This window comes from Alexandromys fortis, unplaced genomic scaffold (assembly GCF_014885135.2).
Source record: "Alexandromys fortis isolate MF-2015 unplaced genomic scaffold, M_Fortis_MF-2015_v1.1 scaffold_47, whole genome shotgun sequence".
Lineage (NCBI taxonomy): Eukaryota > Metazoa > Chordata > Mammalia > Rodentia > Cricetidae > Alexandromys > Alexandromys fortis.
The window spans coordinates 2,872,985-2,893,334 of NW_026067957.1; the positions used below are offsets into that span (position 1 = coordinate 2,872,985).

Below are 20,350 nucleotides of genomic sequence, written 5' to 3' on the forward strand. Positions count from 1 at the left end.
GCCTGCCAGGCAGCTGCCAGCCAGTCAGACATTGAGTAGGACATACAGAATGAAAGAAAGGTAAAAAGTCCTGAGTCAAAATGTAGATGAAGAGAAACAGGCTAATTTAAAAGAGCTAATGGGACAAGCATAAGATAAGGCTGAGCATTCATAACTAATAATAAATCTCCATGTCATTATTTGGGAGCTGGTTGGTGGCCCAAAAAAAAGCCTGCTACAATATGGTTCTCAAATTAGCTGGGTAGTACATTTTTTTTGTTACTATACTATGCTTTTAAGACTGCAGGAAGATATAAGAAGGCTAAAAGTAAAATTTATCTGCAAGATGCTTTTAAGGGGAATACATTTATGACATTCTTATAGAGCTTATTTGCAGCTCTTTAAAAATAATTGACTATGTAATTAGAGAGATAGATCATATTGGTATAGAACACATATAGAGATAAATGCTGCTTTTTATAACTTCCACTAGCATAGGTTGTGGAAATGCACAGAACAAAACTCACTGAGTATTTTAACTCTTAGTTTCTCACTTTATGCAGTTTTTCAAATGAGACCTCAAACACACTCCAGACTTTACTATTTATTGTTATTTACTTTACTATTATGCAAACCTTCCTACTTTCACCATTTATTTATATTAGTATTATACTCTGAGTCTATAAAAAGCAGTAATTTCCTATCACACGCATGGTGGGGGGGGGCAGCAAACACCAATTTTCTGGTGTTTGTTTTCTTTTCCTCCTCCCCCCCCCCCCCCCCCCCCCCCCCCCCCCCCCCCCCCTTTTTTCTTCCCTCCCTCCCTCCCTCCCTCCATCCCTTCTCCTTTCTTTCTTCCTTCCTTCCTTCCTTCCTTCCTTCCTTCCTTCCTTCCTTCCTTCTTTCTTTCTTTCTTTCTTTCTTTCTTTCTTTCTTTCTTTCTTTCTTTCTTTCTTAAGACAGGGTCTCACTATGTAACCCTAGCTGTCTTGCAGCATGTTATTTAAACCAGGCTAGTCTGCCTGGAACGCACAGAGATGCATCTGGTTTTGCTTCCATGTACACCACCAAGCTGGCCTTTTTTAGTATGTTTATTGAAATACTGATTTTATTGAACAACTTAACTGTCATTACTTTACATGACTCATTTATGAAACATTCACACCTGCTTGAAATATGTCAATGGTAAGGAAAATGTAGACATGGACCAGGAACCTATTTGAAGTTGGACCTGCCTAGCAGCATAAATGGGTTCTCCAGAGGTTCTGCTGATGGATTCTAAGCCAGGCCACTTATAGGTTTAAAATGAGGATAAGGTCCTTAAATTCCCTGCTGAAGTGTACCTTGTCTGAAAAATACGAATCTATGTCGACATGCAGTTTGCGCTGGTAATTGTAACAAAAAAAAAACCCTTGCAGATGTACAATGACAAGAGCATTGGCAGAATTAAGCCTGGCAGAGTAAGATAAAGCAATAGAAAGCATGGGCAACTCACCAAAGAGATTGTATCACAAATGAGTCTAGTGGAGAATTTTCCAGGCAGACAGGGTGGATAAAGTCATGACAAAAACAATAGCTAATAGCTATCCTTTAGTGAGTGCTTACTATATTTGAGGAAGTATTCTAGGTATTTGAAACATTAGCTCTCCCTCATTTTCTTCTCAGAAACACAGTGGAAACAGTGCTCTACTTTTCTCATTGAATGCTTGAAAGTGCAAGCTGTTATGAATGCTGAATATGCCCAAGTATAAAACAACATATTCAAAATTATGGCCCAGTCGATCAAGAATGATGGGAACTTGTAAGAAATACTGCAGACAAGGATAAAAGCAGAAGGAATGGAAAATGTATGGCCTTACACATGTGATTCTCCTGCAGGTTGCCATTATGTGTAGGATTACTTTGCTGTGAGTTTCTCTATAATAAACATGTACAAACTGTTTAGGAACTATAATCACAGGAGTACACAATTCAGAGAATTTGGACGTGGAGCTATCCTTGGGTGGAGACTTAGGTGTATGGTGAAAGGGAATGAAACCAGGTTCTTTGATTTAATTTGGCTTCTAGGACAGGAATGCTCCTGCTATATTTATAGCATAAAGGATGGTACTGGAGGCACCTGTAATGAATTATGAATTAGGGTATTATTTGATACCAAAAATTTGGGGAAATGAAAGCGGAAAAGATAGTAAGAAAACATTTCAAGAAAATTTCTTCCAGTGAGAGCTGTTGTGGGCAAGCACAGCGGTAAAAGAACTTGAAGAAACAAATGAAAAGAAGAATTTCTAATGGACAAGTAACATGTAAAACTTAGCGGTGAAGAAATGGAGAGGAACTGAGCTGGATGGTTAAAGAAGATGTTGACAAAGATGTGGAATGGAGTAAGGGACTGATAAAGGACAAGAAGAGTTCTTGAGACCAGGTGAAAGCCAAAATTGTCTTAGTCAAGGGACAGAATCAAAAGCCTTGGCTTTCTACTCAGAGACCCCCCCCCCCTTTTCCTTTTTTTCTTTTTTTTTTTCTGAAACTATCTGGATTATCTTGTTAGAGGTGGAATTTTAAGCAAAGAAGACATAATGAGATTTAAATTTAAGAGGGAAGTTTCAAGGAATTAACATGTTGCCCAGGAGCCAATTCCAAGTTTAAGCTGGGTGGATCACTGTGCTGTTTTGTTAATGATGGTTGCAGGTGGGATTCAGAATAAGGGTTTTGTTTTTTGTTTTTGTAGTTAAGTTGGAAGTCAAAGCCTTGTGTTCTTTTTAGGACCTGGAACCTTCTTAAGGAAGTGATACGAGCTATTAGAGACTTTTCATTACCTCAAATACTTTTCAAAGCAACAATACCATGATCAAGAGGAGACTTTATTGATATCTATAGCATCATGAGCCCTACACCGAGGTATAATCCATCTCCAAAACCAAGAAGAATCTGCTAGATCTGCTTTGCATCAAAATGATCCAAATGTAACACTTAAATACAATAGGGAAACAGAGACTCCCTACCATTAATGAAGGCAGAAACCATCTGGGCAAAGAATTGAAATCTGGAGGCAGTAACTATGAAAACTACTACTCAACCAAGCTTGGATGGAGAGACCTATTATTAATACTAATAATAACAACCATGATAAGAAATGAATTTAACCCTAAAGCAGAAGGCATAATTAGCAGCGTAGGCATGAAAATCTCATAATCACCCAAGCTTCAGCTGTGCTCGGGCAGCAAGAGTGGGAAGAACCAGAGAAAAGAATTACAATTAAAAAGAAATTGACATCTATGAATTGAATTGGGTACATTATCTCCAGTTTCTGGTTCGGAGTTCTTATTATAAAATTAAATAGAAAGGCTAATTAGACTGCAAGAAAATTTCCAATGAACTTTACAGTCTCTACCAGGAGGGAAGAAAGACCAAAGCTATGCATGAGAAAACAGAAAGAACAGGAAGTCTTCAAAGGACAGATTTCCAGCTACTAGAGTTCTACTGAAAAGCACACGGATAAAAGCCAAACTCTACACTAAACTGTTTCTTCATATTTCATATATGACAGGTATCAAACATACTAACAAAACACTCATGACGATTATGTAACTGTTCATTATGTGTTATCCGTCTTTATATAAAACAGTTGAAAGTGTTATGCAAAATGACAATGAGTGTGCCCTATGAAGATATTTGCATCCTTGCACATGTGTGGAATTGCCTCAGATTTGTGTCTCTGATTTTCACAGAGGAAACCTGCATTTTTGGCATATCATGAAGGCAGTGATTGAAAGGCTGTACTCAAGAGAGCATATAGTCCCTACTCTCTAATCTAGCTATGGAAACATTCAACAAACCAGTCCTGCAGACCTTTGACACAGCAAAGAACTTGCCATTCTAATTGCCTTTACCTAACCCTTTGTCTTTGTGTTTTCCTATTGTTGTGAAGAGACACCATGACCTTGGCAACTCTTATAAAGGAAAGCATTCATTTGGGGCTGCCTTACAGGTTCTGACGTTTGGTTCCGTATCAGCATGCTTGGAAATATGACTGTGTGCAGGCACACATGGTGCTGAAGAAGCTACTTAGAGTTCTACATCCAAGTTTGCAGACAGCAGAGAAAGAGATAGCTGGGCCTGACTTGAGCATTTGAAATCCCAAAGCCCACCCTGCAGTGATACACTTCCTCCAACAAGGCCATATCTACTCCAACAAGGCTACACCTCCAAATCTCTTTCCATTAGAGCCATTCTCTGATGATCTAGCATCCAAAAATGAGTCTATGAGGGCCATTCTTATTCAAACCACCACACCCTTCAAGCATAGACTTATTCTTGTCTGTCCGCTATATTTCCAGACATCACAGCCACTGTGTATGTACTGAACACAGAAGAGCTCTATCCTTTCAACAGGGCCTTGGCATAAGCTATTGTCTTTGGGGGAACACTTCCTTATGCTGATTCAATTTGAATGGACTAGTTCCTACACTGCTTTCCTTGGGAAAGTCTTTCCAGATCAAGAAACTAACTAAAGACCCTTTCTCTTTTTCTAGTTAACTGTCTCTCTTTGTTGAAGTTGTCAATATTGTGATTAAGATATTAAAAAATTGTCTTATTCATGCATTTTCTCACATTATAAGAAGTCCCATGAAGACATCCAGAATATGCCTGACTGATTTACCCTATCAGTTGCTTCTAAATCCTTACATTCAGCAGGCACTAGGCATTGTAAACTCAGTGACAAGTCAAATTCTTCAAGGTTCAATAACCTAACACCCTCTTGATCTAATATTAGACACTGTATTAAAATTACTGCAAAGATCAATTGTTCATGTACTGCCGCATCTTATGGGCACCATCCAAAATTTAAGTTTACCTGACCATTAAAAGTCCCTGTAAGAAAAATTCTCACAGCCACCACCTGGGTCTCTCTGTCTTCAGAGAGCTGAAGAAAGGCTGAAGTCATCCCCTCGCCTTCAGCTTTTAAGGATATGACAAGATTTTACAGTGCCAAACACAACAAAACCATCTCTGATATTGTTCAACACAATCTCCTTTCATTGTATAGTGCAAAAGAAAATGTATCTTGGGTTTTAAAAGAATGCTGCCGAGATGGGGAAGATGTTTACAACAGTCAAAAAAAAAAAAAAGAAGGAAAGAAAGAAAAAGAAAGAGAAAACTCTGTTACACCACCCAGGTGTAGCCTACTCATGCGAACAGCCAAACAAAGAAATATAGCTCTTAAGAAACAGAGAAATAGGATAGACAGATTATAGATAGAAGATAGAGATATAGAAAAATGACAGATAGATAGATAGATAGATAGATAGATAGATAGATAAACTTTAATTTCCTGTTTTCAAAACCAATACCATGATGGGTTCTGTTTCATTGCCTTTTATTTCTCCATAGTTATTATCATACATCTAGCTGAATATCACACAACAAAACCACTGGTCTAGATATTCACCCTGCATCCCTCAAAGTAAAAAAAAAAATATGAATTTCCCCTGGCTACTGGAGTCAAAAAGAACATTTTATAGGTGTTTTCTGTACAGCGATATGGTGTTTTCAGTGTGGCTTTGGAAGTGAATTTTGCTATTTACTCACTTGTTTCTTCAAATATTTTGGTTTACTGCACAGCCTCCAGCAATCTTTGCTTTCTGGTTAGAAATGTTTGATAGAAAAGATTCCCAATAGAAATAGGCTTAGAAACTTCCTCATCACCTTTTCTCGGGTTTCTCTGAACCTTTCCATTCATAATTTTTTTTTACATTAGTGTCCACTCATCTCTGCTTTGAAGGCTACAACCTTCAGCTCATTCCTAGTGTAATTACTTGAACACACCCTCTTTCCTCCATCCCAAATCCATAAACATTAGCATGAATTTGGGAAGGGGGTTTAGGAATCCATCTTGTTTCCTAGAATATGCTATTCCTCTTTAGGGGAGGATGTAGAGGCAATTGTTTTTCTCCAGTCCCTATCATGTATCTAAAGAAAAGCAAATTCAAAAACATTGCAGTAAGGGAGCTAAGAACCAAAGGAACAGACAGTCACCAAACAATTTATGAGGGAGCCCAGAGACACACAAACACACTGGTTGCATAAAACTCCAAAGCCGCAAATCTAGTCCCTGGCATTCTAGAAAATACAAGCATCTGCTGAGAGGTAGAAGGGTCAGCACATACTCATTTCTGGATGCAAAAAGGTTAAAGTGCTTATTTAACTCATGTCCTCTCTGAAGTAGTTAAGGAATAAATATTATCCTAAAAACAAAACAAAATAAGTATATTAATGGAATAGCAAAAGAGCCGAGAGTCTGGAGGGATGCTACACAGGTCAGATGACTTGACTTTGGATCCTCAGAATTCACATAAAATCCAGACACAGTAGTGTACATGTCTATAATCACAGTGCACCCCTACTAGGAGATGAGAGATAGAAATGGAAGTACTGTCATAAATTCAAGTATAAACTTACTTGGAATATGCAGAGGTGAACAAGAGAGACCTTGTCACCATTAACGTAGTAGGAAAAGTTGAACAACTGGCAACTGATGTTGTCCTCTGACCTCCACATAAATGCCCTAGAATATATGCACCCACTCATGCATATGAGCATATGCACAAAGTCAGAGAGAAGGGGAGAGGGGTGATGAAGAAAAAGAGGAGGAAGAAGAGGAAATGGAGAAGGTGGAGGAGGAGGAAGATTTGGCTTCAGTGAATAAAGGGACTTGAAGACACGAATAATTCTCACTGGAATTGTACATTGATGACAAATCTTTATAAGTACTGCATACATATGTACATGTGGCTTAGAGCTTTATTGCATCTCACTGGTAAGCTCAAAATTTTATCTTTTTCTATAGACATATTTCATACTCATGCTCGTGCGTGTGTTGTGTATTTAGTAAGAGCTCAGCTGAACAAGACTCAGGATGTCAGCACAGTCCTGCTAAAATGCAAAACCCTAGATCTACAGATGAGTATTGTGTTTAAAGGGCAATAGCATGTAGTCCTCAATATATGGATTGCATATTTGAACCTGAAGTTCACTGGTGAGGCGCTGAGATTTCAGAGAGAAAGAAAAGTAAAATGCCTTCTAGGAATCGGACACCAAGCTATTGTCAACGATTACATCATGAAATGCTTAAAGAAACTGGACAAATGCTTTCGAGTTGATTACTTCTGCCATATGTCTCTGCCAGGAAAATGATCAACGAATAAGGAGGATGGACTAGAACCCACTCCAGATAGGAATGTCTTACCAGTTTCGCTTCCTCTTTCTCAGGTAGTCAGAGGATGGTATCCATCTTCAAAAGGGAGAATAACTAAGCAGGGGGAACGTTCAAGAAACAGCACACCAAAAGACAGCTCTGGGAATGTACACACGTGTAGATTAAGGCAGAACAGGACAGCAGCTGGGAGGCAGAGGGGACCAGAGTGGGCAGAAAGGACACCAAGAAGGCATCAGCCAGAAAGCAGCAGAAATGACAGGATTCCTGTGTATTCTCTGGAGAGGATTTATGTGTGTGTTAGCTATGACACTGAGAGGTGGAGAGAGAGGGGGGCTAAAGAGATAATGTAGGTGCTCGTTAACAAAGAGCATCAGAAGAAAGGAACGATGATCATAACATTAGAATGTTAGCCAAGGACAAACTTTTTTTTTCTTTTTCCATTTCTTCACAGCAGCTACCTCGGCACCTAGAATAGTAACCGATGCCTTCTATAGACTGTGTACATATTTCTAAAATGAATCAGTTCATGTGTGATCTTACATTGTTCTCAGTAAATGACATTACAAAGCCATAATAACGTAAATGCTGAATACCGATTTAACCAAATAACATGATAGAAAAGGTTTACTGGGCTATTGAAGACCGAGGAAGTATGTGTGTTTGGGTGGGAGAAAGAGACAAATCTCAGGCATTCTCCTGCAGTTAATATGGTGAGAAAGTTATGAATGAGAAGCATGGTGCATATGAAGCAGAAAAATCTGCAAACTTACAGGAACCTACAGGAGCAGAGCAAGGCTGCAGGGCATGACAAGGAGCATGCTGCTCTGCCCTGGCCTGCAGGTTGGTGTTTTGAGGTGTAAGGCTTCATTAAGTGGGGTTTTCAGAGAAGAGGCATTAAGTACAACATGTTCTGTATGAGAAGCTTTAGAGTCAGAGCCATTAACATTGGGGCAGAAGACAGCAGCAGTTCACTGTGCTGCAGCAAAGATGCCGAGAGACCCTGATGACGACAGAGACTTTGTGGTCCAGAGTTGAGACACGTGGTAGAGGCTTTATATTGCTCCTATTTTACCATCACTTTGAATAGGCATCACCCTCAGGAAGGGGCTCAAACTTGGGCAAATGAATTTCTTAGTTAGGGCCGTCCTTGGTGATGGACTCAGGCCAGACCTAGCAGCCAACACTCTGAGTTACTGAGGAACACGACAGATTTTCGTTTTGTTTCAGGGACTATGTGGGAGCTATGTACTGTGTGAATGCATTGTTTTGATAAAAATAAAATTAAAATATAAAAATTACTTCTTACTGTTTCTATGGGGGGGCAATCATATACAACACTGTGTTTTGTTTTCAGGGGCAAACCATTAAAGAGTCAGCTGTTCAGAATAATTCAAGAATACTGGCTGGTTTAGTAATCCTCTGTGGAAAAAGTTTCCATTTCGTTTGTTGTTTCCCAGTGTCAGACACTTTATGAGGTACTCCGCATTTGTGGAGCTAATTATTTTGTCTTTTTTTTTTTCCTTTCTTTATTTCACCCAGTACCTTAACTGGCTAGGCCTTCAATTAATGATGCCATTTCCCTGGTTGAATTCAAATTCTGTTAAAATTGAAGCTACATGTGGTGCCTCAGCCATAAATCCCATGACTTCCTAAACCCAACTTCGGAAGTGCAGCATTTTCTAAATCAGATCGCGACACTCTCTGCCTAGGCTAATGAATTTGCCATTTATCAGTAGACACCCATGCTGTGATAGTGTTCCTATTATGGACACTCTTCTCAACCAGGTCCCACCATGCAGACATCTTCAATACTAAAGCTAGCAATAATTTACACATCATCTTTTGTTGGAATAAGTAACAGGAATCATATACTGCTTTATATACTCCATATATATATGTATACATATATATACATATATATATATATATATATGGAGGTTCAAGGCAATGAACTTAATCTATCCTGTCTTTGCATAAGTAGTCTTGTAAAACAACTAACTGTCTAGGTTACATCTTCTTAGTTCTTGCAGACAGAGTTTGAACAAAAACAAAAGAGCATGAGCACAGATCATGGTATCTTTAATTTCAGACCTGAAAACGAGAATAGCAATAATAAGGGAACAACAAACCCTCAAATAAAGGAGAACAACAATGAAAACCCTTTGGAGGTCAGTTCTGTTTAATAAAAACTATATCTATTCTCTTTGTCCTTGTTCATTTCTCCTTCATGTAAGCCACTTTCCTTTCCAATGCCAACCCTTCCCCTTGCTAATAGATCACACATTCCCTAACAGGACAGATAGGGTAGTAGGGTACTAATAATGATAATAATAATAATGAGAAATGGCCCCAGAGATATATTTCATGTGTCTTGCTCTCTCCTTGTCTTTCTTCAGCAGCACAGTTTCCCAGGCAGTGGGACATTAATCATTGGAACAGCAGTTCCAAGATAAAGGCTGGGTGAAATTTCATTGTACATTTTAGAATGAATTGTGGGTGCATGAGTATGTGTCTCTTTCAGTATCTGGGAGGAGGGTATGGAAAGGCAGAGCAGAAAAATCTGTCATTTCATATATTTCATATATTTATACTGAACAGGACCGTCAGGACCGGTTCCCCATTGTTACAGTGGATTAAAATCATTCACGTCCTTTTGCTTTCATTTGAGGTCAACTCTCAGAAAAGGGGATAAATATTCTGACAAGTTAAATTCTTTCTTCATTTTTACCCATCTGTCTTGGGGATATGCTGCAGAGTGAGGGATGGGAAGAGGGGCATCAAGAACTGGGGAAAGCAATGTCTGATGGGAAATATTCGTTGCTTAATCCTTCTTTGTCTATCTATTATTGTGGGATGTATGATTGCAATGGGAAACACTGAGGCTGTGTTAATAAAATTAACCTTGAATCAGGAAGTGAAGCCCGTGACCAGTTGATAAGAATTAACCATAGAGACCGCAGAAGATCCAGATAGAAGGATAGAGAGACACAGGAAGGAGTAGGAAGGGAATTAGAGATCTGTGGGCTCCTGGAGAGATACTCTCTTGCTGGGTCTCTGGCCAAAAAGGAAGGGCAACTGATTGCATTTTGGCATCTCTAGGCTTTTCACCCCAATATCAGACTCCTGTGTCTTTATTGATAAATAGGACAACTTATACAAAAGCAACAATCTATTCCTTCACTTATCTAATACCTTGAATGAATGAGACTTTCTGCCTTGAGGAATTCTGAACTACGTTTGGGGAGAGGATTTGAATAGGATGGGTATACACATGCTGTGCTACTCACAAAGGAGCTGGGAATATCTTTAAGCTCTTGCCCCATAAACTTAGCAGCATGATATAAGTCCTCCGGGAGCTTGTGCACAATCTCTGGTGAGACTCCATCCCAAATGAGAGTCTATTCAGGAAGACCACTAAGTATGTTATATGAGTGTTAAACTCAACAAGTATCATTTTCCATAATATATACAAACACACACAAGTATCCTATTGCCTCTTTCTCTTTATCTTATTCTCTGTCTTATTTGTCCTTGTCCTCTCTGTGTCTTTGTTTTTCTATCTCATATATACACACACATGTATATACATACATATATATACATACATATATAGATACAGATAGATAAAGAGAGAGAGTGGGGAGAGAGAGAGAAAAAAAAGAGATTGCACTATGTATACAAGTCAATCAAATTCCCATCAAGCAATTCTCTCTGTTTGCTGTCACTGCTAGCCTCTGGAAACAGGGTGTATGTAATTCTCCAACCTTTTCATCCCAGGATGATGATGAGAAAATCAAAGAGCAACTTCCTTCTCCATTTAGCTAACAGTAGCAGCTCTCTAGACATGAAGGCTTTAATTAGAAGGTTTCAAAAGGCAAGACTTGTCATAATAACATCCATGTGTTTCTAATTTCTGCAGTCATTCAAGCAGGCACCAAGAAGAGAACATCCCACCCTCCCACTGTCCTGTCTGTCTGTCACAGACAGAACGGAGCTACCTGTGTTGAAGCCTGGCTACTGGTAACAGCTGCTTGAAGATTTTTCCTCGTGGTATAGAAGCAGGAAGAAAGGGGTGTATTTTCAGAGACAAAGGACAAAAACTAACCTGGACCTTGATTTAAATTAGAATTAATCGTTCTTTTTGATGACCAAAGAAATACTTATTAGGTCTTTTACATAGAAGTGCTCATTGCTGGATGGTTTCAGACAAGCTTTAAGCAAAGAGGTAAAAAAAAAAATGCTGTATTATTATGTGAATTAAATCAGATACATCCCATTTGTCTTTCTCAACTGAAGTCATCCAGTTTGTGAAATAGATGTATAATTCTCTGGAATGATTCCAGTGGGTGATGCTTCACACAAGGGTCGTGAAGACTCTGCAAGTTAAAACTAGCTCTTGCTGGGGCTTGCTTTAAGTAGGACTGGACAGATAAGCCAACAGGAACATTCTTGCCAACTAGAGAGAGTTGATGTCTCTGGGATTCCTGAGTTTTGTGGGGTTTAGTATTATTATTATTTTATTTTTTGATTGTTCATTTTGAGGACCAGTCTTACTCTAAAGCCCTGATGTCCCTGAAACTTGCAATGTGGACTCTGTTGGGCTTCACGTTTCCTAACATCCTCTCATGTCTGCCTCTTGAGTGCTAGGGATACAAGTATACACCACCAAGCCTAATTTGGATTCTCTATTTCCTCTACCACCTCCTGCTTTGAGACAGAGTGGCATATAGCCCAGGCTAGCCTCACACTCACTATCCAGCCATGTATGGCCTACAACTTCTGATTTTCCTGCTTCTGTTTCCCACGTGCTGGGATTATAGCTGGAAGTCACCAAGTCCTTGTTAGATAGAGTGCACAATAAGCAAGCACTCTATCAGTTGCAGTATATCCCTCTCCCAGGGCTCCTTATTCTCAAGGCAAGAAGTCACAGAAAACAACCAAGAGCTTCAATAGGCAATAGGATTTTGAGAAGCAGCAATCAGGAAGCTTGACATCCTAAGTTTTAATTATTAAGAGACACATGTGCTTTCTTTAGAGGGTGCCCTGTAGTGTGTTGCCTGATTATTAGGATATGCTGAATACTAGTCCTGGCACAAAACAATTGTGTGTGTGTGTGTATGTGTGTGTGTATCTCACAGGTATATAAACATATACATGCGTATATGTGTATGTGTGTGTATGTATAATAGAAAACTGGATGAAATGAGAAGGTGAGTGAGCTGAAGAGGTGGGAAGAGCTAATTCCAGCAGATGAAAGGAGCAAGGCAAAGACCCCAGCATGAAGGGGATGTTTAAACGTGCTTGGGACTACTGGATGTGGTACTCAATAAAGGTGCACAATTTAAGGTAGTACCCTCAAAACTCAGATTTTAACTTAATGATTTTTAACTGTATAACTTTAAAATCAAAATTAATGGGGAGAGTGACTACCCATAAAAACAATGTTTAAAATAAGGATAGCATATGAACCAATAATGGCCTTGTTTGATTACCCTTACTTTAGATCTACATTTGCAGAAGCATAAGAGACTCTATACCTAGAATCCTGTGGTAGGAGATCAACCTGAGTGACAACAAAGTCATCAATCATAGGCCATAGAGTAAGGACTCTCGCTTTGGTCTTGACTGAATAACCAGTTAGATGATTGCAAAAACCACCATGATGCTTAAAACACTTGTGGGTGGCCACATGTGGCCAGTCAAGAGCTGAAGCAAACCCTCTTCTAGCTGTTCAGATGCTTTGCCATAAGATCTAACACTTTATCAGTAGTTTGGGTGGAAAATCTATTTTATCAATACTGCAGTCCAATTAGATGGGCATTTCTACCTCTTTAAGCTTCCAGGCTATCTGCTGTCAGAACCTCCTCAGAAGACCTTTGAAGAAACTAGTCATCCCTCTGGGAAGTGCCTGTCCAAGACCCTCAAAGTAAAGTACTGAAGATGAAAAGAAACCATGTTCCATTATCTTCCCTGAGTCATACGTATTGGCAATGTACACGTCTTTAAGAGGCAGGTGGACCAATAGTAATATTTTCCTTCCTTCCTTCCTTCCTTCCTTCCTTCCTTCCTTCCTTCCTTCCTTCCTTCCTTCCTCTCCTCCTCTCCCTCCTCCTTCTTCTTCTTCTTCTTCTTCCTCTCTCTCTCTCTCTCTCTCTCTCTCTCTCTCTCTCTCTCATCAGAAATATCCAGAGAGAAGCTGTCACTGGAGAATCTTACCAGGAAACATTGGAGTCAAGTTTCCTTCCATCTAAATTATTCTCAGAAAGGGGAAGGAACGTTATCTATGCTAGGGCAAACAGAACACAGGAGATATTTCCTGGCTGGCAGCTAAAGTCTAATTAGACTGACAAATCTTCAGCGCCTTCCCCAGTTATGAGGCTTGGCAGGAAAGAAAGGAGCCTGGAGCCACACATTATGTAAGGCTGTTAATCAATATTAGCTGAGCCCCGATCCTAAAAATAAACTTTCCCGGGAGGTTTTGTTGTCTACTGTAAAAGGAAGGGAGTAGAGACTGGATTCCTTTTTGCATTTCCTTCAAGCTCATGGCATCAGGGAAAGGGGAGAGGAAACCAGACAGGATAGCTCTTTGGGCAAGCATAACCATTCTTGATGCATACTATGATCACAAAGCATTCCAGGACTGATAGATCTGATTTCCATTCCAGGCTGAGACCAATGGATTATTCAAAGTATGTAGAAAATACCTGGTGGCCTATCTTGGGCCTCAATATTCCCACTGATGATGTGTACTGTGCACCTGAATGCTTTGTGTTTTACTGAACAGCATAGAATTCCTAACCTTTCACCGTTTTGACCTCCAGAAATGTCAATTTCATATACTTTAACATAATAGCTCCTGCCTGTGTACAAACTGCTCAGCTAAGTTGACTTCTACTCAAACCTATGGACATTTCCTATAGACCTCTATTTTCCTAGATGAAGTCCGAAAAGGTCCTAGGCATATTGGCTTATGTGGATATAGACTAAACAGTGCTTATATGGAACCTTCAGGGGTGCCAGGCTCCATGAGGGTATATGGGTCTGGTGGAGTTTCTTAGGTGCAGATGGGAGCCTAGTGTAACATTCTTCAATGAACATGTATAAATAGCTTTCCTCAATCAGATTTATTGCTCATAAGAAGAGTTATGATTATGTCTCTTAGGCAGATATTGAAACTTGCTGAGAGAGGGATGACCCTTAGACATATGGCTGAGTAACAAGCTCCCACTCAGAAGTTCTGATGACAAATCCCACAGTCTTTATTTGAGTATACTAAAATCCCACTCAGAATAGATGATGTTTAGGGGCAACTTGCTTAGTTTCAAACTGTCGTTATCAGTATCAAGTCTGAAGTGTGTTCCTAATCAATCATCCAAAGCCTAAAACTGAGGAGCAAAAGGGAGAAACTGCCATGTGTGTGCTGTTGCGAAGTCTGAGAAGTTAGCTCCTTCCTGGAACATTCAGAGGCGTTTCCCATTCAATCATCACCATGACGACACTTGAGATAACAATGAAATCTCATAGTCCTTCAGTCCACTCTTTATTAGATACTTTCAAAGCAGGCTAAGCATCATAATTTTCTGCCAATTATCTGGTGGTACACAGTCTCCCCAATGTCAAGGTGACTTTGCCTATGCCTAGGATACAAAAAGTAGGTTGTGATCCAGTTCTTGCTAATAGCTATAAACAATTCCAAATGGCGATTTTCACAGAACACATCGAGCTTCTTCTTTGTTGATAACTGCTCAAACTGGAGGCCAAAGATAAGAGGATACACTTTTTTTTTTCTTTTTGCAACTATTTTCCTTTTGGCCTGCTCGTCTCTTCTGGGACTATTCAGGCTGGAGAGACTACAAGTAAGTAGTGGCAAATGACCCATGACACTCAGTTTTTCCTTCAGTCCTGAATGAGGCAAAAAAAACTTGAGTGTTGTCTTTACATTTTATTTAGAATCAGTGTTATTGTAGTTGCCCCCCTGTCTAGGTAAAGGTCCCATGTGGTCCTGGGGGATGTAGTTTAATGTGGAGTTCTTCTTGTCTACCACAAGCAAAGCTCTGGGTTTGATCTGTAGCACCCCCCCCCCCCAAAATGTTTCCACAGAAATACTCAGGGTATTCCCAGACTATGGCCACAGGGAATTCAATTCAGTTCACTCCTCTGAGTCCTTTCCCAGATAAAGGTGGTGAGCTCTAAGCTAAGATCCTCAAATCCTGGAATTTTTGTGTGTCACATCTCTGACTTGCACCATAGCTCACAAGACCTGACTTTCCTCCTCTCCAAGTGGACTCACTCTCTAAGGCCTAGTATTGTGACTCTCTTATCTACGACGGTGCTCCAAGTCATTCCATACACCAGCCTCCCGATACACACCATGGCTCAGAAGTGACACTGAGAACTCCTGTCTGCTTTAGGTTATTAGCTCCATGATACAAGTAATCTAGATTCGTATTTTTTGTGACCTCCTAAAACATATGGAATTAGGTTGATTCTGGACACTGCATACTTTTTAAAGCCCACTGGATCTTAAAGTTGCATTAAAAAATGAAATAAAAGTCCGAGGTATGTAATGAGATGGCAGCGGAGTCTGTTCCTGATGCCATTGACTTATTTGATTTTCCAGGATTAATTTTAGCCTCGAAATTCTACCCAGATTATTCTGAATATCTCACTGTCCCACCCCCAAAATTTTAACCTCTGTTCTGAAATATAGCTACTATTATCAACAGAAGCATCCTGTTTGTTCAGTAGCTTATTGCTTAACATACGTGTCAAGTGAAAATAAGAACAATGATAAGGATTGATAAAACACCAACAGTCCGACTCTGCATGATATACTTCGTGTAGTAGTTTTCTGGTTGACATGACAGAAATATCCGACAGAGTGATATAGAGAGGGTGAGCAGCTTTTGACTCAGAGCTCCAGTGTACATCATGGTGGGGGCAGGAATGGCAGCGAGAGAATGAGGCAGCTGGTCCCAGTGCATCCACATTCGGAAAGTGGGGAGAAATGACTGCCTGTGTTCACCTTTTTATTCATCCCAGAACTCCAGCTAATGGAAAGATCCAGCACACACCTAGGATGTGTCCTTCTAAACCAGCTAATCTAGAAAACTCCCTGATGGACATGCCTGAAGACTATTTTCATAATTATTCTAAATGTCTTCAATTCTATCCTGATATTGGCAAAGGCCTGGAAACTTAAAGCAATAGGTGATGGTATAGATAACACAAGCCTGGTTCAAGCCCCATCTTATGAGAAACTGATGATGGCTTCTGCTTTATTTCCATTAAAAGATTGTCTGAGAGCCCGGGGAGTTGCCACTCTGCTAAAGAAACCCACAAGGGAAATTCTTGGTACCCCATGGAAAGACACATCTACATGACTATCTGACTTTGTAAATTATGATTTCTAATGACAGAGTTGTTTATTAGTTGTCGAGTTAGGGGAAAGATTTTGCTTTCAGCAATAATAATTTAAATGTCCTGTGATCTATCTACCCAGGATCCCTTAGGTAGTGTGCGAATGGACTGGACGTTAAGTCCAGGCTATCATTACATGATGGTTGTGCCAGTGGAAGAATGTCTACACACCCTGAGTACTGTAGAAGTAGAGCATATTTCCGGCATCGTACTTCTGCTTACTAAGTGGTTACAAGACAGGCTTTATTTGCTATCTTGTAAGACTTACTCAGTGCCTGCTGCATATCTAGTAAATGCAAGACTTTTATTGAAGATTATTATCTGCCCGCCTGGCTTCTTAATGTGCACTTTAGCTGACTTTTTCCCCCTCTAAGTTGAGGGGAACATCTTGAAGTATTCTTTTTTAATATCAGGGCAAGATCCCCTGCTTGGGCACAATAGCTGTGAGTAATTTCACACAGCCCATGCCATTCACAGGCAGTTCTCCACCCCTATCAGTAACAGACTGATCTATCGCAGAGATCAAAGCACCAATTACTTCCAAAAGACTGGAGCATTGGAGAGCTGTATCAACTCACAGACGATTTGTTCGCATTCATACACCGCGAAGAGGAGCACTAAAAGCACTTTCCGGTTTCCCTTTGATCTGATGTGAACACTAGCCAAGGTCCATCAGAGATGAACTCCTCAAATGAGTTTTTCTCGGCTTAGGCTTTAGAAAGGAATCAGGGATTTTTTTTTTTTTTTTTGGAATAGTGACATTTTTAGGCTTGTAGTCACACATGCTTAATTGTTTTTTCTCCCAGAAGAGTCTCTCTCATTTTAGGACAAGATGCTTTAATGATGATATCAAAGTGAAGAGCAAAGAACGGAACAGCGCTTGTAAAATGGTCTGCATGTGTTTTTTTTTTTTTTTTTTTTTTTTTTTTTTTTTTTTTTTTTTTTTTTTTTTTTTCTGAGACGAAAACTGAATGATGGACTGGTGGACAGGAAACTTAATCTTTCCTATTTTCTTCTTTGAAGTACCTCTCAGAGATCAAAGCTTCCTGGGTCCTCTTTATCTAAGGAAATTGGAGGGGTCTTACACTGGATGCATTTGAAGCTGCTGGGTCTGATGGTCTTCACTATGTCCGGCATCTAAGACTTGTCCTAAATCTTTGAGCAGATTTGATGCCCTCTGTAGACTATACTTAGGCTAGACTAAGCTTAGCTATGAAGTTTGTGAGCTTTCATAAAGTATGAGGCAAGACTCTTGTGCTAGCTGGTGAGAACAAAGGCACCTAAAAATTTTCCACTCCGCTTCTTCTTAAGTTCCTCTTTACAGAATCCTGGGGCTTCTGGATTCTTTGGCCTAAGTCTAATCAATTTGGCAAAGCTGCTGACTTTCCTCCAGGAGTACATATTTACAAACTCGTAAAAACAAAGAGTGTCAACAGATTTATAACCCATCTTTATAGCCTTAGTGGAGGGAGAAAGGAAAAGCATGTAAAGATGTAATCCAATTTTCGCCAGTCTCTGAAAGAAGAGCAGCTCACCAGAGGGAAGCTATTGGAAAGGGCACTCTCCAGACCTTACTTCCTCCAAGAGACATCCCAGTCTTAAAGGTAAATCACTAGCGTGCCGGTTGTAGAAAGAGTCTAGAAACTCAAACAATCTGCCCATTTTGTGTATTTACTGTGAGAAGGGAAAAAAACCAATGGCTGAAGATGACCACATATTGAGGCAATTCCCAGAATCCCTGTGTAGCATTAAATCCACTTGTGGTCCGTAGAAATCTGGCCCTAAAACAGACTGCAGAATCAACCATTCCTATGGAGAAAAAGCCATTTGCTCTTCGGCTTCCCACAGAGCTAGGAGAATATACTCTGACAGAAGCACACCAGATCTGCCAAGACCTGTGCAAACAGAACTATCCTTTTACCAACAGTAAACAGATCCGTGTTTGAACTATAGAGAGTCATAATAGAAATATATATTGCCTTTTATCTTCTTCCCAGTGAGTGGAGTGAGGTGTCAGGAGTTATTGCTGTAATATCAGTGAAGAAGTACTATTTTTCTCTTTCGGGTATGTGCGTAGGTATGCATGGAATAGCACCCATGATTATAGGACTGCTCTGCCAGCCAGGTTCTCAGCAGCCTTTGGAAAACACATAAAATGGCCTGAGAGCATCACAAGAACACACGGCTTCTAATTGTTCTTAGGGGCCACAAAAACAGCTGTGTGCAGTTTTCACTCAAGTTTGAAGAGAAAGAATAAAGAAAGCCAACATGCTGCCACACAGCTAAGTCACATAGCATAATTTGAAAGATTAAAAAAAATACATGGATGAGTTTTAATTCATGATTCACTATATGTTTACAGTGTCCACTGGAATGGGTAGAAAAGTGATTTTGGAGACTACTGTGCTCCTGAATCGTGTGTGAAAACTGAGAAGCAAAAGAGAGAAGTACAGATCTACTGATTTTACAAATAACTGACCAGGGTAATGTGGTTTCCACAAACATTGGGTTGCTTTCTTTGATGCCAACGCATTTAAGGTTAATAACTCAATTAACCTCCAACCCACCTACTAACTAGATTTATGAACTGCCAAGGGAGTTGGCTAAGTATTAAGCTTTAGCTTGTATATAATTTCTTTCAAGTAAACAAAAAAAACCTTACCACAAAATTAAGAACTTTCTGCCTAGCTGAAATCAATCCTTTTCACTTTGTAATATAATCAGTATATTAGTCAAATAAAGTAAACAAAATGGACCCAAAATATCAAGCCATTAATTAGGACTTAATGTCAAACACAAAGACTATTATTCACAAGGAGTGGTTGAGCTTCTTGTTTTAATTGTCCTTGATTTAATGATAGCCATTGACCTTAATAATAAGCACTTTGAATTCTACCAAATATACCTGGAGGATATAAACAGAATTCAACCAGGGCACAGACTTGCTTACGGTAACACACCTTTCTTCATCCCTTCCCACTTTCTGCTATGTGAAAAGAAAATCTAATACAATGAGAGGAGAAGAATGTTTTGTAACACAAGTGCAATCTGTTCATTTTGAATAATAGCTTTTCCATTCCAGTGATAAATGAAAGGGATAATACGTGTTAGCTCATGAATGCCACAGAACTTCTCTAATTTTCTCAGTCATCGCTTACTCGTCTCCAGTCTTAGGTCTCATTACCATGAATATCTTCATCCTTCCTTCACAGACAGTAATACAAAGTCCTTAACTACCAAGAGCACTGACCACAGCAATCCTGCTGCAAAGTCAAGAAAGAAGAACAATATCAGAACAAAAGAAAGGCTTACCTGAATGCTGGCTGTAGAGCGATTCTTGCGGGTGGTGGTGGTAGCCATAGTGGTGGTGGTTTCCATGACAGTGGTAGACATTTCAGGGGGCATGGAGGTCGTCTGTGTTGTTCCCGAGACTGATGGGACTTCTCCCACTAGCCGAACACTTCCATTGATTCTAATATTAGGGTTGTTCTCAGCGGCCATGTTCAGTACTTTCAAACCATCATAATAGAGCCCAGAGAGTTGGCCTTGGAAGAGGCGTCCTTTGTCCTTTCCTCCAATGGCTATTTGAGCCTGGGTGTTGAAGATGGTTAACTGCCGGCCTAGTGAATTAGGTGGAGGAAATACTATTATTCCCATACATTTCTGCTCCTTGTCTTACCTAGTCTGTATGGAGCAGGCATCTAATAGGCTTCCTTGAACAACAAGTGGATAAAA

At 39.8% G+C, this 20,350-nt stretch overlaps 1 protein-coding gene across 11 annotated transcripts in view; it reads right to left on the reverse strand.

The window, feature by feature from the left end:
- Positions 1 to 20,350, reverse strand: part of Nrxn3 (neurexin 3) — a 1,514,195-nt gene that overhangs the window by 114,936 nt on the left and 1,378,909 nt on the right. For all 11 annotated transcript variants that reach the window (XM_050152455.1, XM_050152454.1, XM_050152457.1 and 8 more), the window contains one exon: positions 19,928 to 20,235. In XM_050152455.1, coding sequence (XP_050008412.1) covers positions 19,928 to 20,235 — 308 coding nt within the window. The remainder of the gene's footprint in view (positions 1 to 19,927; positions 20,236 to 20,350) is intronic.